The 16,814-nt window shown below is 47.1% G+C and overlaps 1 protein-coding gene across 1 annotated transcript; it reads left to right on the top strand.

Annotated features, from left to right (window-relative positions):
* The first annotated feature begins 3,057 nt into the window (after positions 1 to 3,057).
* Tmem200c (transmembrane protein 200C) lies at positions 3,058 to 14,826 on the top strand. The gene is made up of 2 exons (XM_021658421.2): positions 3,058 to 3,196; positions 5,990 to 14,826. Exon 2 carries the CDS (start codon positions 6,088 to 6,090, stop codon positions 7,984 to 7,986), a length of 1,899 nt encoding a protein of 632 aa, XP_021514096.1. The 5' UTR covers positions 3,058 to 3,196; positions 5,990 to 6,087; the 3' UTR covers positions 7,987 to 14,826.
* Positions 14,827 to 16,814: the final 1,988 nt, after the last annotated feature.

Here is a 16,814-nt window from a genome sequence, read left to right as displayed (position 1 = left end):
ATTCCTGTCCCTAAGGCTTGGAGAACATCGTGGTAGATGCAAGCTTGTGTCAGAGCTTTCAGGTTGCGTTCTGAGAAATAAAGACCTTTTTAAAGGGTGTCTGGAAAGTCATGGGTCAGAGTTGAACACAGCTGCCCTCAGCTAATCTTTTCCCTCTGCGCTTAATTTCTCATGATAACCACACGTGTGAAACGTAGTGCGGAGTGCTGAGACCCCGAGGAAATGGGTGACGCTGGATCCTCTGTCATCTACAGGAAGAAAGTGGAGTCCAGAACCTCAGAAACCAGTGGCCAGTGAAACAGGGAGTGGTAAGGGACCAGAAAGACCCAGAGCCTTCTTATTGCTTCCAGGAATACTTTGACTCTGCTAGAAAGGCTCTGAGAATTATGGGTGGGAGTGTGTTACAGAGGAAATAAAACACTCTTCTGTGAACAGGTGGATGTTTTATTTCCTCTGATGTCCTGAGCTGAAAACAAACAAAATGACGGAATGTGCTAATATAACTGTCACGGAGAGCAGTTCTCAGTACCCGAAGAGGCCAGTTTGGAAGGAAGATTTTGAAGAATAAACCCTAATTGTTGTTACAGTCATCAGCGTAAGAAACAGCTAGCTACAGCCCACCCCCTCTATGTGTGTCTAGCCCAGATAAAGATTTTCCTCTTCTCCTAATCTAGCAAGTGAGTTTTAAGTGTGCACCTAATGGCTAAGATTTTTGCAGAAGGTGAAACTGTTAACTTTTTAATCCACCTGAAATCTTAATGTGGTTCTTTAATAGTGTTCCTGTTTGTATGGGGTCCGATAGGACAGACTGTTAGAACTGCCACGTCCCTCGAAAGGCAGCTGTGTAATGAAATGGGGCTTCGGGTCCAGTCTTTGTACAAAACACCAGATCATTATCAGGGATTCAAGAAATGTAGGGATTCTGAGCCAAAAGGGCTTTAGCAAACCACTGGAAGGGGTTGGGTTACTTTTGCAGTGATTTCCGTAAAAGGAGACATTCCTCTGTGGGGCAGGAAGTGTTTCCTTTGTTTTCTAATATTCTGGCACTGAGTTAGCATACATGGAAGGAGATCAGGTTGAAGCTCTCGTCATAGCTCAGTTCCACGGGTTTCGAAAAAGATGACAGCGGCCACCTTTTAAATATTCAGGTGATGGCTTCTTTTAGGTTTCATATTCCCTCTCTCCCCTCCCATCCCCCACCACTTCCACCCCCATTTCATTGATTATTATTCACCTTCTTTACCTGTATACTTAGTTTCTTTGTTGTTCTTTTTCACAGTATATGCTATATACCTTTAGCACAGCATTGAGGCTAAACCCTTGGACACTCAACAACACCCTCCATAATAGTCACCACCAAAATGTCCTTGCTTGGATGCCAAATCTTCGACAGTCTTGGTTTTTATCAGCTTTTCTAATCCTCTCTCCCTGAAGCCTGGCCACCTCATTTTAATAACTAATTGAAATCTTTCTAACTTCCTCAACACTCCGTGGGGGAAATTCCATTTGAAAATTCTTTTCCCTGTCATTTCTACTATGCAATTGAGAGAAGGGAGATAAGAAATAGGATTAGGATCTCTCTCTCTCTCCCTCCCTCCCCTCTCGTGTGTGTGTGTGTGTGTGTGTGTGTGTGTGTGTGTGTGTGTGGTGTATGTGCTCTTCTCTCCTTTCCAAATGACGTAGAGAGTTTGGACAACCTCCCTACCCCCACCTCTCCCTGATTCCCATTCCCGAAGAATGAGTCTCCCTTTGAAGGCTTGGGTTACCTCAGAGGGTAGGAACTGCAGAGCCTGCTTAAGGGAGCACCTCCAAGTCTATCTTACCTCAAATGAGCCCCAGCTGCCCACGTCCCAGGGAGCTGCTGAGGTCCCCTGAGGCCAGTTACACAGCCCAGTTCCCCTGAACTGCAATAGCATCTGACAGAGGTTTCCATGAGTCCAGGGATGCGCTCTGGCCCTCCCCAACCGGGTTCGAAGGAGGACAGCTTACTGTGTTCTTGGGGCATCCATACTGCCAACTCCCAAGTGTAGGTGGGGGCAGGGGGGCGAGGCCACGTACACTATAAAGTAGGGGCGAAAGAGAAAGAAAGAAAAAGAAAGAAAGAAAGAAAGAAAGAAAGAAAGAAAGAAAGAAAGAAAGAAAGAAAGAAAGGAAGGAAGGAAGGAAGAAAGGAAGAAAGAAAGAAAGGAAGGAAGGAAGGAAGGAAGGAAGGAAGGAAGGAAGGAAGAAAGAAAGAAAGAAAGAAAGAAAGAAAGAAAGAAAGAAAGAAAGAAAGAAAGAGAAGAACAGGAGCATGGGGGGGGGGGTGAGGGGGGGGGGTGCTGGCCGTGGTGTTGGCTGGAAGGAACAGGAACCTGGCTCTGGGGGTCACCATCCCTCAGATCCTAATGAGGGACTCCCTGGGAGGGAGGGGCTAGCCTTTCTTCGGATCTTTTCAGGCTTGGTGCTCAGACAGGTAGTTGGGAGAAAAAGAAAGAAGCTGTGAGCTGAGGCCAAGTGGCCTTTCGGCGGCATCCAGCACCCTGCCTGGCGCGATCGCGCCCCGACCCGGCTCAAACGCGCGGTGCAGGTGTGGTCTCCCCTGACTACCCTCCGGGAAGGGGGACAAGCCTCTTCCGAAGGGACGGGCCACGGGCTGGAGAGGAGGCGGGGGAGGGGCTGGAGCGGGGGGGGGGGCGGGACGGGGGGCGGGGGCGCCCCTGACTAGCCCAGCCCGGCCGCGTACCGACTGCCATCCTGCCGCAATTTTCCTGTGTCATGGCTCCGGTCTCTTAGCAACAGCCGCCAGTCCGGCCGCCCGGAGCAGCCGCCGCGGGCTCAACTCCACCCGGCGGAGCCCGGCGCGCCGCAGCCACACAAAAGAGGCGCAGGGCCGGGGAGCGCGCGGCCGCAGGGGCCGGCGGGGAGCGCGGCGGGAGGGACCGGCGGCGGCCGAGGAGGCGCGCCCCGGGGAAGAAGGGCTCCGGGCGGCGCGGGATACGGAGGACCTGACACTTCTTGGAAACTCTTGGAAATGGCTCCCGCCACCGCGCCCGAGGGGACTGCGAACCCCTGGCGCAGGTTCGTCCCCGCCGGGCTGTCCACATCCTCCCGCGCCCTGGGCTCCGGGGCGCTGTCCCTGCGCTCCGCCGTCGGCTCGGGCTGAAAAGTTTCTCCATGGTTCTTTGTGTCTCCCGAGCTGCCCCGGTCTCCCTGGGTAAGTGAGCGATTATTGTTTGCTTACAGTGCCTCCATTTTGAGCAATTCTGTCAATCCCCGGCCTCCGAGCTCCCTTCACCAGCCCTCCTGTCCCTGAGCCCAGGCCCCTTGGATGGCTTTCTGAGCCAGGTGTTCTCCCGGGCTTGCTACCAGGGCTGCGCTGCCCGGAAAAGGCGAGTTGGGGGTTGCCTTCACTTCGCTCCAGCCAGTCCTCCCTCCAGAGGCGGACTCGCAGCTGCTGCACTCATGTGACTAGACTAAAGCAAGGGCAAGAGACTCGGGGCTCTGCGGGCCAGGGGCTCGGGGTCAAGGACCTGGGTCGGGTGTTGGGCGCAGCATCGTGCGGAGCCTGGGGCTCCGAGTCTCCGATGCCGGGCTCTATCCATCACGAGCGGAGAACTTGAATCTCCTGTCTCTTGGAAGCAGTTGTATTTTTAGACATCCCTCATTTCATTTCCCCATCCTCCATTCCTTATCCAAGGCAGGACTCGCGCCAGGCAGCCAGTTGCGAAGGCAGAGGGCATCCACTGCTAAGTTTGTTTTCTTTCCTTAGGTCCAAGGAAAGCCTCAAAGGGGGCTTTTCCGTGCCACCTGACCTTTGTCACTGTTCTGTGTCAGATCGAGGTCCTCTGAAAAGGAGTTCATCTTTCGAGAGGGCTGAAAGCACAATAAACCAGGGAACTAACTACTAGCTATTAAACTAGTTTAGATTTCTTCTCTGTAAACGGTCGTCGACATCCAGGCCAACTTCCCTTGTGTTCTGCTGGATGTAAACCTGGCTCTCAGAGGAAGGGGTTACAGAAATGGTGCTTTCCTTTTCTGAGACATCCCGCACCTGGGGGCACCTGATCAGAAAACCGGGGCTGCCCGCGGCTCTTCTGAGAACCCCCCTGCTGGCTGAAGCTGCCTTTGTTTCTAAAATGCTTGGACCTTAAAGTCTCTTGAAGCCAGTTAAGACCTCGAGATTGCTTAAAGACACTGGAGCCCACAGTTGAACTAAAACAGCAATATCTATGTGAGAACCATGTCATAAATATAAACATGGAGGCAGTCTCCTGTGTGTGCAGTGTTTATGCTTACTGGTACAGGATCTTTAAAACAAATAAAACAACAACAAATCTTAAAGGTTTACAGATGTAGCCTCACCATTGACTCCTCCCTTAAACCACTTAGAATTTCTCTACTTAATTCCAACCAAGTTCCAAAGAAATACCGACTTGCAAACAATATTAAAAAAAAAAAATGACTGTCATTTGCTTGCCCATGTGGGCAAGACGCTCTACCCAGATCGACATGCTGAAGGAATCAGGGGCCAGAGCTCTTCATCCAAGCACCAATTAAAAGCAAATTTCTACCCAAGTAACTTACATTTTCAAAGGATAATTTATTCTACCACATGAACTGACTTGAAAGGATCATATGCCCAAAGGCCAATGATGGCCATCTGTGTCTTTAAGAGCCACATAATGGCCTTAATTTTCAGCATTTCTATTGCAGGAGGGAACAGCAGAGAATGCACTCTGAGGACCCAGCAGGACTGGAATTCTAAGAGCCCACAGACAGCTACAAGCTGGCAACCATTCTTGTACCTACTTAGACTTACCTACCTACAGCCAACATCCCCCAAACCTTCCCAGACCTAGACCTCTGTTGCCATCCCTCCTCTTCCCCATAAAAATGACCGTCTGAGCAAAGAATGAAGAAAACAGCTTTTATTTGTAGAAATGCCTTTCTATAAATCATCATTGTCTAGACTGCTTTACCTAGGTAATTGCCTGTCCATTTGAGCACTGGGACTCTGTATAATGTTGTTGGTACATCAATAAAGGGTCAGAAGGCTATCGTGCCAGTTTCCTGTTATTTTTTTTTTAATATTGTCATTTTCCCGTACTAGAGAATGGTGTTTCTCGGGGAGATTCCAGAGGGCTTCTCATATTCCCTGATGAAATCTAGCGCAGGATACCTTTAAAGGGAGTTCCTCCAGGGGAGGAGAGAAAGGCAGAAGGAAGAGCTTGGTTACATAACAGTTACCTAAAAGGAAATATTCCACACCAAGAAGCTGTCCAGATGTTGCAGAGTGGAGATGGGAGGACTGGGAGAGGGCTCTGCTACCTACTGCCTGAGGATCAGAGTAGCCAAGAGACAACTTTGTGGAAAGATTTGTTGTTGGTATTGAAGTAATGTCGCTGGGATTTTCTGGGTAATGAACCGCGTCATTTATCTGAAGCAAGCCATCCTGCCAGCGCGTGGTGTTTCACTCTCATCCTGGGAAATGAATTCCTTTCTTTTTATACAGTAGTAACTTTCAGAACTGTTTAGTGACTTTGGGCCCCGGCTTGGGCAAATTCCAGGCGCAGAGGCCTGGCGCTCCAGGGCCCTTCCTTTGGGAAACTTTTCCATTGTGGTGAGGAACAGGGGGGCGGGAGAAGGCTGACTGAGAAAGTCCTCAAACACTACTTTGCGTCCCCACATCCTTGGGGTTTATAAGGATGGTAGGAATCCCACTGGCTGCCAGCCAGGAAGCTTTCAGAGGAGCAGCGCTGAGGAGGTCATGCTTGGAACATGTGGGGGATGGGGTGGGGAGAGGGGAAAGCTTTTCTCTCAAACCTGTCCAAGTCACCTTCCCCTTCCGTAACACCCAGCTCCGGTCTGTGCACACAGCTCTTGGCCTTGGGGGCGGGGGTGGAGACACACCTGGAGTTGGCTCCAGGAGCAGGGGCAGTCCTGGCACGTGGGCTGTTGCTGCAGCCAAGCCTGCACCCTCTGACTGTGTTCCTCTGCTTCGCTGCAGGAGGAGGTGACCAAGCAGCTAGTGGGCAGCTAGCGCTCCTCCTGCGCAAGCTTCGGCCCCAGCCCTAGGGGCTAGCCCTAGCACCGCACCAGTTCGCCATGATCGCCACCGGTGGCCTACTGAGGATATCCGCCAGAAAGCAGGACCCCCTCCGGCCCCCCAGCCAGGTCCCTAAGCGCAAGAAGAAAGCCAAGAAGAGGCGCAAAAACGACGTGGTGGTGGTGAAAGGCAGGCTGAAGCTTTGCTCCATCTCGGGGCTCATTGCCCTTTGCGGGATCCTAGTGCTGCTGGTGGGCATAGCCATGGCCGTGGTGGGCTACTGGCCGAAAGCCAACACAGTCAGCAGAGGCGGGAGCAAGCAGTTGCTGCCCGTGGGCAGCAGCCACCTCATTGCGACCTCCGGCAACAGCAGCAGTGGCAGCAAAAAACCGACGAGGAGCCACCCCGGGACCCCAGGGGGTGTCAACGCCAGTTCTGTGGGCGGGCCCAGGAGTTCGCCTCCTGCTCGATCTGCAGCCACCTCTTCCTCCTCCTCCTCCTCCCCCACGTCGGTGGGCTTCTTCTTCCGAATCTTCTCAGGCTACTTGCACTCAGACAAGCTCAAGGTCTTTGGGCCCCTCATCATGGGCATCGGCATCTTCCTCTTCATCTGCGCCAACGCAGTGCTCCATGAGAACAGGGACAAGAAGACGAAGATCATCAACCTGCGGGACCTCTACTCAACGGTCATCGACGTGCACAGCCTCCGCGCCAAAGATCTGGCGGCGGCGGCAGCTGCGGCTGCGGCGGCCGCGGCCTCCTCCTCCGCCGCCGCCCCCAGCTCCGCGCCCCCGGGGACAGCGCCGCTCAACGGCTTTCTCAGCTACGTGCAATCCCGGGGCCTGGAGCTGAAGCCCGGCAGCTGCGCGGGCTCTGCAGACGCCTTCGGGGCTGCTGCGATGCTGGCCAGGGGCTCCTGGCCCCACCCCGTCGGGCTGGGGGGTGGAGGCGGTGGGACCCGGGAAGCAGGGTCCCCGCCGGACCTGGCGTCGTCTCCGCGCCGTCCGCGGGAGCCCCCGAGCCTGGCCGAGGCGGTGTACAGCATCTACCGCGAGCGCTCCGGGGGAGCTGGCCGTCGCCGGACCACCGTTGCCACGGTGGCTGCGGCCACCGCCACTGTCACCGCGGCCGCCAGCGGAGGCAGCAGCCCGGCGCCTTGCAGCCCAACCGGGAGTTGGGGGCGCCAGAGCACCGCCAGCTCCCTCGTGGGCTCGTCGCTGAGCGCCTTCGCGCTGCTGCCTTTGCAAGGGGACCGGGACAGAGACCGGGACTCGGAGGGCGCCAGCTGCAGCTGGCACGGGCCGCCCGGGGAACGCGGCTCCCGGGATCTCCCTAGGGGAGAACTGGACCTGAGCCTGACCGACCTCCGGGGAGCCGAGGGCGGCGCGAGCTGGGCGTCCTGCGAGCCGGAGGCGCCCGAGGGAGCGGCGCCAGCACGCACCGCCAGGGGGCAGGGTGGCCGCCTGCCCAGGACCTGCAGGTACGCGGCCTGGCGGCGCCGCAGCACCAGCGGGCTCCCGGACTACCGGACGCCACCGTCGCCCGAACCCCCGCCCTCCCCGCGGGCGGCAGACCCGGACCCCAGCCCTCCCGATACAGCCGCCACGCCCTCGCTCCCTCCGTCCCCCAAGGACTCGCCCCGCGTCCGGCGGGACTCCCACAGCTCTCAGTCGGATGACCAGTCCAGCAGCAATAAGGGCTACACCCCTCTGAGGGAGGCTGACACCTCCGTGGAGTCGGTCGTGGACGTGGTGGCCAGGAAAAGGCTAGAGAGTGTGGATGCCTCCGATCCGGGCACAGAGCACAGCTCCCCGGAGGGTCCCAGTGCAGAGCCAACTAGGGCAGAGCAGCCTCCGTCTGCGCAGAGGCAGTTTACAAACAAGGAGAAACTCTTTCTGATATCCAGGTCTCACACCCCAGGGGAAGAGGACCCTGAACCGGAAAACTCTCCCACCTAGCGGGAGGTGGGCCCGGAAAGGAGAGACGCTGGTAGAGTCTCACCAAACCCCTGCATTAAAAGCCCCAGCCCCCACCCCGAGTCCCCTGTGGACAGGTCCGAGGAAACCATTCAATATCCAAAGAGCTGCAGAATGTTATCCTTGAATTGCGTTCACAGGATTCCTGTAGATAACTCCATCAGATTTTTTTTTTAAAAGCAAAGTCATCTTTTTCTGTCCGATGGTGATTGTACACTCCATGAAGACCAAATGTATTAAAAGATCACAATCTAGTTCATTAGATGAAATTCTCTTAATTTTCTTAGGATCAAAATGATATATTTTTGACAGTAACTCTGCACTTTACCCCCATTTTTCTTTGCCCGCCCGACTTCCCTGCCCCCTGCTGCTGACCTCTTCCATAGCTGCTTGAGAATGGGTGGTGAGCTTCTTATTTCAACCCTCTTCCGGAACCTAGAAGCGTTTGGGTCAGTTCTCTTAGAACTGATCTTTCTAGGTGGAGTCAAAGCCCAAAGCACGGGTACTCGGGAAAGAGGACTCCCTGTGCCTCGACCGCTCTGCTCCCAGGCTCTCCAGAGGACTCTATTTTTTAAAAGAATATTCGAATTCTGCTATCAGGGTATGTGAAGCCTGCAGGGCGTCAGCGACTAGACTGGATCGTTACATTCCTAAACTCACGACACCAAGTCCACCATGCGTCACTGAGTATTATCACGCCTGTATGGAAAACAACATTAATATTTAAAATCTTTTTAATAATAATAAAAAAGCGCTTCCAAATAGTTAAACACAATATCGCCTCGTTTTGCCTGGGAACTCATGATTCTAGAGCATAGTAGACAGCTAACAACTTCTCTCATTAATCCAAAATGTTCTCGTATCACAGTATGACAGAGGGTGTGAGTGTGCCCATTTCCAGGACGTTTTTAACTTGAAGACAGAGGGAAGTATGTGGCCCTTGGGAATCTCTCTCTCAATGTAAACCTTGAATAATTGTTTCCTATAATGCTTGTAGTTAAGCTCAAGCTTAATGTCCTGGGATGCCAGGGGCCCCTTCCCACCCACACACTTTTCTATTTTCTCTATTAGGTTCATGGTCTTGCGTCTCTGGCTGATGGAAGCCACACGGTGGTGTTATAATGATTCAGGAATGGTTTACATTGTCAGTCAATTTTCAAGACCAGAAAACAGAATGACTTACAGTTCTGCTCCATCTTGCTTTGGGTGTGACCTGAGACTCACTGCAGAAGATGAACACACTGCTTTTAGAGAAAAGCACCTCACACATGTGCTTGTGTCTCCTCATGGCTGACCATCCCTACTGTACAAGGCGTGGAAGGAGCTCATGGCGTTTGCTAACTCTGAAGCTCTGAACAGCATAAGCACAGGCCTCCACTATCAGATCCGTATGATTAGGTTAATGCAACCCACACAGCTCAAAGGGGAACTACAGAGCAGGCAGAAAGAGCAGGGGTTCGAGGGCAGAGCTGAGCAGAAATCCTGAAGAGGCAGTTAATTCAACACAGAGCCAGTTGTCATTGCTACCGTTGAGACGTACCTTCTGCCAGCTGCAGCAAAAAGACCCCACCCCAGGCTTCTGCAATCTGGGGTGGTTATTCATTATCTGCAGAACCACAGACAAATCACTTAATCCTTCTTGGCCACTGGTGAAAGATGTAATCTCTGTGATCCCCTTCAGCTCTAAAAGCTTAACTTAAATTCAGGGTATAGGAATTATGCTGGATACAATCTTTATATTTATATACACAACTTAAGGAAGAGTGATATGTTCCATAAACTTCCGCTATAACTTTCTGTAATAAAATTTAAATGGACCTAATGTTTATTCAGACAATCACATTAAGCTAATAACTTAGGTTGAATCACTGGGTTAATTTACTGAATTTTCTATAAGGCAAAAGTGAGTTTCTAACAAATAAGAGACACACAAATACAATACTCCACCTCGGTAACTTGTACTTTCACTCTACCCTTAGAGAGTATGTTATTTAAAAGTTAAAAATGGGCCCTGATATCCTTCAGTGCTGTTTCCAGCCCTGAGAAAATGCAACACAATGATATTTAACAAATTATAAAGTTACTTTCTCTTAGGTTGACTAAGGAGGGATGGACAGAATAAAAATTTCCCCTTGAAATCCAGAAAATTCAGCCTAAATGACTGACTGCAGTTACTGTTACTGATTGCTTACTAATATCGATCAGATTAAATAAACACTAACCTTCCACGTTAATTTCATGCATAGAGGTCTCCTGAAGTTAAATCCTTAACTAGCCTAAAACTAGCTCAGTATCAAGCCATCCCCCATAGGTACTGCTGGGAGTCAAAATCTTACCATCCACTGCGATAACAACCCTGACTTTTTTCTCATCATCTACTGCAGGCCAGGTATTTATCTACCAGCTTCATGAGCACATCAGTGAGCCTGTGTGAGTTACTATCCCCTGTGTACAGAGAAAGGGCCTGGGACAGAGGGATGGAGTAATACCCAGGGCTCTACAGCTGGTGAATGGTAGAGCTAGGCCGTTTCAGTTTTTTTTTTTGTTTGTTTGTTTGTTTGTTTTATAAAGATTTAGACATGCTGGTAAATGATGATGTATAATTATAAATTTTGAAGACTATTACAATCCCTTTCCCTCCTTCGCTTCTGATTAGATGCCTTTAGAGGGCCACTCAGAGAGATATGCAGAGAGATGCTAGGCTCCAGTCAGGCAGAAAACCAAAGTTTGTGTCTTAGTGTATCAACTGGCGTAAATATGACCTTATGTAATTTTTCAGGATTTTTTTTATCTAATCAATAAGAGTTCTTGAAGGGACTTTTATGACTATAGAATTTCCCACCTTTTATTTATAATCAACACTATTGAGATTTAGAAAACAACAACAAAAAAAAAAAAACAAAAAACATCAACTTGCTCAGAGCAAACCAGCCATGACAGAACGAGAGTGCAGAACCATTTATAGTAGCTAGCAGGTTTTGTTTTGTTTTTTTTTTTTGTTTATTTGTTTGTTTTTTCTCCCTTTGAATTTCTGTCCTGTACGAAGTGAGTGCCGATTGGTAAATTACTCAGTCTCTGTTGTCTCGATTTCTCTTTCTATATAGTAGGGATAAAAATGGGACCTACCTCAAAGGGATGGGGGTACCGATGAAATAGTTTAATCTATCTATAAAGTGCTAAAAACAGGTTTGGCACACAGACAGTGCTGTAAAACTTTCATCAGTTTTATTTCGAATGGGATCAACTGCTAAGCAGGCTTATTTCATATGGGCTTCTTTTATTATTATTCACAGAATAATTTTAGGTTTGGAAATCCAGCATGTGAATCAGTAGAGCGCGGTGGCTCAAAGTGAGACTCCCAGGTCTTACATAACGCTGCCTGGGCTTCTGAGTCTGTTAAATAGCAATAATAATAGCATTTGACTCATAGGATTAATTATTCAAGTGAGGGCTAAATAAACTAATATGCTTAAAGGACTTAGAACAATTCTTGGCACGCAAAAAAATTCAGCAAATGCTAAGCACTATTATATAAGCAAAATTCGGAAAAGTAATTAGTAGTCTAAATTTATTACCTGGTTGTTAGGGACAGTGACAGATTTATTGTATAGAAAAGTCTTAATAACTTAGGTATATTAGAAAAAAAAATAGATCTTCAGGAGTAAAGCCTTGAGCAAGGATGTAGATTCCTGTGGCACAGGACCATGATGTTACATAAGAGTGGATGCGTGCCCAAAACCCGTCATGGCGTTTGGCCGCCATTTGTTCCCTGTGCACTTACCGAAGCTGGGCACCTCGGAAAGGCCAGTGAGCTCCTGAGGTCACAATACCTTTCTGTCAGAAAGATCCAGTTTCAAGACTGAGTCCTCAGGCCACACAAGCATGCTCTCCCTGTGGGTTCTCAAAAGGATGAATTTTTTTTTTTTTTTAATTTTTTGAGCTGAAGGACTTAAAGCAAAAACCCTCTTACAATATCAATGCAAATAAAGTACATGAACTTCTATTTTAATTATACAGTATTTTGCCAAGACATTAAAAAAGAGTTCCTTCCCTCTAATTTATAAGTAAGGTCTTGTATTAATAAACGTAGCGTAGACTGGATATTTTCTCCACTCATAACAAATAAAATGCAGGCATAATAGTCACGAGTTTTGTTTTGTGTAGAAGGAGATACTTGTGTTGTATTTTTGGACGTGCTAAAAACAAGGATTAAAGTTTGAAGTTATGCTAAGTTCTTGAATGACTACAGCTCTGAATGTATTCTGAGATTTTCTTTCTCTCTAAGGGACTGGTCTTTGAGGGGTTTTTTTTGTTTTTTTTTTTTTAATCTTCAAAATGAAAGGAGTTTCTTTAAATAGATATAAATATTATGTTGTTTTTAAATTAAGTATCCACAAATTGGACCGTCCAATTTCAGTCAAACAGCTTCCTGCTGCTCCCCAAAGGCCAAAATCCAGACCAAACTCCACAGGGCTATTCCTGGGTGCAGGATGGAAGCATTTACCAGTAAATGGTAAGGAGTTTACCAGTGCCTACCACCCTCATGAGCTCACATCAGGTCTGAGCCATCCCAGGAATTATCCTTGCCTACCACCCTGGTGACCCAGTTTTTTCCCCAGAGACAGAGGCCTCTGAAAGCTTCTACCATCTGAACACACACTGTTAGTGTGGACACCCATCCTGACCCTTTCACTAATGCCAGCTATCCTAAGGCTTTTCCTGACAATTAGGACATTGACACATTCAATGCTAAGATAATGCTTTGCCTTGTCAGTCACGTGTATTACTTTGTAATACACGGAGCACCTACAGCTATGCTCCTGATCCCCACATTGTGAGTCCTACTGAGTCAGGAAGCTCCAGCAGCAAAGGAACAAGCAGTTGCCAGGCCCAGGTGTGGAGCAGGAAGAGGATCGTGGAGACAGACAGAAAAGATGAAGTTAATCGAGCATCTCTAGAAATGGCTTTGTCTCACGAAGGAGCTCTTGGTTACTGTGCCTTAGGTAGCTTGTGTTTATGCAGACAAAGCCTTAGAATGAAGACGCTGAGCCGATTCCACTCCTTAGAAAATGCCCTTGCAGAACATGCACAGCTAGACATTGTATGTTTCTCAGTGTTTAAGAACTTCAACATACTGCTGTGTTAGTGACATGAACCCGTTAGGTATTAGCAAATACGAAACAGCTGAAAATGTCCAGCAGATGAAACAAAAGCTCGTAGCCACATTTACGAGCTGTTGTTTTGAGGCTGAGAAACTCAAGTATCTTTTAAGTAACTTGACTTTGAGTGGAAGAAGATCTCGTTATTATTTATCAGTGTATTCAGTCAATGGAAGCAGACAAGAAATCTGCATTGTTTCACTGACAGCCTTGTGCCTTCTTTACCTTATGAGCCTAAGTATCTTTCATTCCATTTTGTAGAAATACAATCTTAATCGAAAAGAAAAAAATCTGTAGGAATAACTGGAGCTACTCTCTTTGGGGTTAAATGTACAATTTTTTTTTGTTTTTTTTGTTTTTGTTTTTGTTGTTGTTGTTGTTTTGTTTTGTTTTTCAGCCCAGCTTAATTTTATACTGAATCGTTTTTGGGGGGACCTTGGGAGTCATTATGCCATGCTCAGAGGGTAGGTATGAGTGAAAATGTAAGTAAATCTTACAAGATAGTTATGTGGGCCTTCCGGCTGGATCCTAATTAGTGTACAGAGGTAATGTGGGCACAGACGTGGGGAGGTGGTGTCAACTGGGGACCAGTAGTAGAAATGGCAGAAGGAACAGATTGCTGTGCTGTAGTAGATTACTACGAGGCCCATTTAAATTTGTCTTTTCCTCAGTTTCTCTACAAGAATACATGGCACAATGGCATGTTCATTTTAGAATAAAAGCCACACACCTTTGCCTCTGTATCTATAGATGTGGATACGAAGGTATCTCATTTATAAGTAGCAGAAGCATATTTTAATTTGGGATTAAAGTGACCTGGACATTAAAGCATGCAAAGAACACTTTCCCCACAATTATGTATCCAGCGACTATTTATAATTGGCTTCTATGAATGGGGCTGAGAAGCATCATCAGTTCACCAGACCCTAACAAGCCACATCCGTAAGCAGTCTTCATGCACAAGAAGGATTTTGTTGAGTTACAAGTTGCTTGAAAATTACACTGAATTTAAAAATTAAAATTTTGAAATCATTTTTTCTCGGTGCATGTATAATGTGGTAAAACTGGGAATGGATCTGTCGCTTGCCACAGTTGGTGTCATTCCAGCAGGCTGGGAAATACTAAGTTTGCTCACAGGCTGTGAGACAGCTTCAAGAATGAAGCAAAGTCCACTTGAGGCTGCTTTATTGGGCCGCAGGAGCTATGCTAAGAGGTATTTCTGTAGATTTCTGCATCAGTTTGCAACTTTGTTCATGTCAGAGAAAAAGATACACTCTCCTAATGGCAAACAGTACATTGCTGTATTTTCCCTCATGTGCATATCCTCAGCAAAATGAAAGATTACTTATAACCCAAACACCCTTCTGCAAATGAATTGTCTTTGTGGGCTAGCAGAAGACTCTGCCTTTTGGTTTCTAAAGAGCCAGTAATTTGAGGACAGCCATTGAAGACAGATTTTGCCAGAAAAAGGCAGTAAAAGCTCAATATTTTGTTTACCTGAAAACTGCAAGTAGAGGTATAAGCCAATTTTTTTCAACACAAGTATCACTAATGTAGGAAAAAGTGTCTCAGTGTGTATGTATTAATTCTCCTCATAATTACTTGATTCTGTACAATCTTTTTTACTCCATAAACAGTCAAGCAAAAAATAATAATAAACTATTTTTCTTCTAATTCATGAATGTGAGACTTAACCATTTCAGTTAAAATTCATTTGTACAGAATCACTAATAATTCTTTTTGTAGGGCTATAGTTATTGGTCCGAGGTTCAAAACCTGGAAATACTGAAATGAAGTGATGGCATTAAAAGCAGCAGCATAAATGATGTCAGTTAACCAACAGAATCCTTGTGAGGAGCGAGAACAGTGCAAGGGCTGATCTGATGACAAACTCCTAATCTCTGCTTATGTAACCGCCCAGCCCCAAGTGCTGGGAGCATTAAATATGACTTGAGGGTGTTTATTGGATTGAGCTGTTTCTTCCATTTATATTCTTAATTTCATTTCGGCTTCATGCCTGAGAACATTTCTTGATTCATGAGTCTTGTCCAGAATGACTTCTTCGGAAAAAAGGAAAGCATTTTCTGAATAACAATAAGCTAAAGCAGACCAAATAGTAGCTTAGGAAAGGCTGTTAATATGCCAATGTTTATATATCCTCATATGGATAATAAATTGACTGACTGCTTCTTGTCTGCTGATGAAGATATGAATCACAATTAAAGTTCATGTTCTTAACTTTCTCACTCCTCTTCTCCCATGGGTGTTGGACAGGACTGACTTCCCTCTGTTTGTACAGTATCTTCTGACCGAGTCAGAAGTGTGGTGATAAACGCCTTCCACCGCCTGGAACAAAAGCCAGCCCTAATTAAGTCAATGACAATTAAACCTAACACTTAACAAATAAATTGAATAAAGCATCTGGCTAGCTGGTAAGTATGAATCATCTTCAATGGAAGTATCAAACCATTGTGAAAACAAAAAACCTGAAATGGTATAAATAGGAAAAAAAAAATAAATTACTTCAGGCATGATTAAAGCCATGAGTTAACATAATACAAGTTGATGTGTGGCAATTTTTAAGCCAGCCCAATTTTAGAAAATTTAGTGGTTGTGTAAAATATGACATGCTTCAAAATGCTAATCAAACTGGTTTCCATAATGCGTTGACATATATAATTACTCAGCCATGTTCCTACAGTCATTTGGAAAGAAATTATAAATTTCAGTTGTGAAAGGCTGTATTGAATGATAAACTCAGGAATGGCCTCTTCCAGCCACCAAAAATGAGGAGACCTAGAAATGTCTTGGGACTGCCTTACTCTTTGATTTCATGCCCATGGGTTAGAAAACCCAAGTTTAGCAGCAATAAGGATTTGTGCTCTTAATGGCTTCTCCTTGGCCCAAGGTCTTTGAGCACATAAATCCACAAACAAAGGGCAACAGTAAAACTTGTGGTTGGATCTCAGAGTGAGTAACCCAACACTGTGTCTTTTGATTTGTGTCCATGCTTTACCACCTCAAAGGGGAGAATGGCTGAGATGAGCCCCAGCATGCATTGACATCCAGACCATTTTATCAAGAATGTTTCACACTGGTGAGTGTCAGGTGCTGGTTTTCAGGCCTTGGTGTAGATTTATAGACTTGGGAAACAAGTCACCAAAAGTACCAGCAGAAATATCCATAGGATTTTGAGTTGCAAGCATTGTGGGTTGAGGAGGCCCTGTACGTATGTGCACAGTGTGTGTGGTGAATGGGCCACTAAAATGGGAAGTGTGCATTGAGCTCTGAGAACAAAGATGCTTTAGAGATGAAATCACACAGCGTAGTGGCAAAAGCCTCGCTTCATGCTGTTGGTAGGACTGGCAGGGCTTATGTGCCACAGATAGCAGCTTGAAGGAAATCAACAAATATCAAAACATAAATTTGCATCATTGAGTCATAGCCCACTCCTGAGAATGTACTTGACTTCAATCATATGAAGTCTGATGACAAATTCAATAGTCAGTCACTATATTACACGTTGCTTTCTTATCAAATGGCTTATATTTTCATTACACATATTTACAGCCAACATTATGGTCATGAATGAAAACTCGTGTGTTTCAGGAACTCTGGGCCTCAACATGAAGACCAATAAGATTGGGCTGA

The sequence above is a fragment of the Meriones unguiculatus genome, chromosome 15, assembly GCF_030254825.1.
Source record: "Meriones unguiculatus strain TT.TT164.6M chromosome 15, Bangor_MerUng_6.1, whole genome shotgun sequence".
In the NCBI taxonomy this organism is placed as follows: domain Eukaryota; kingdom Metazoa; phylum Chordata; class Mammalia; order Rodentia; family Muridae; genus Meriones; species Meriones unguiculatus.
This window is presented reverse-complemented; position numbering and strand designations above follow the sequence as displayed.

Bases quoted from the DNA above. Each gene is read 5' to 3' on its own strand.
- Tmem200c (XM_021658421.2), top strand. From the start codon at position 6,088: ATGATCGCCACCGGTGGCCTACTGAGGATATCCGCCAGAAAGCAGGAC.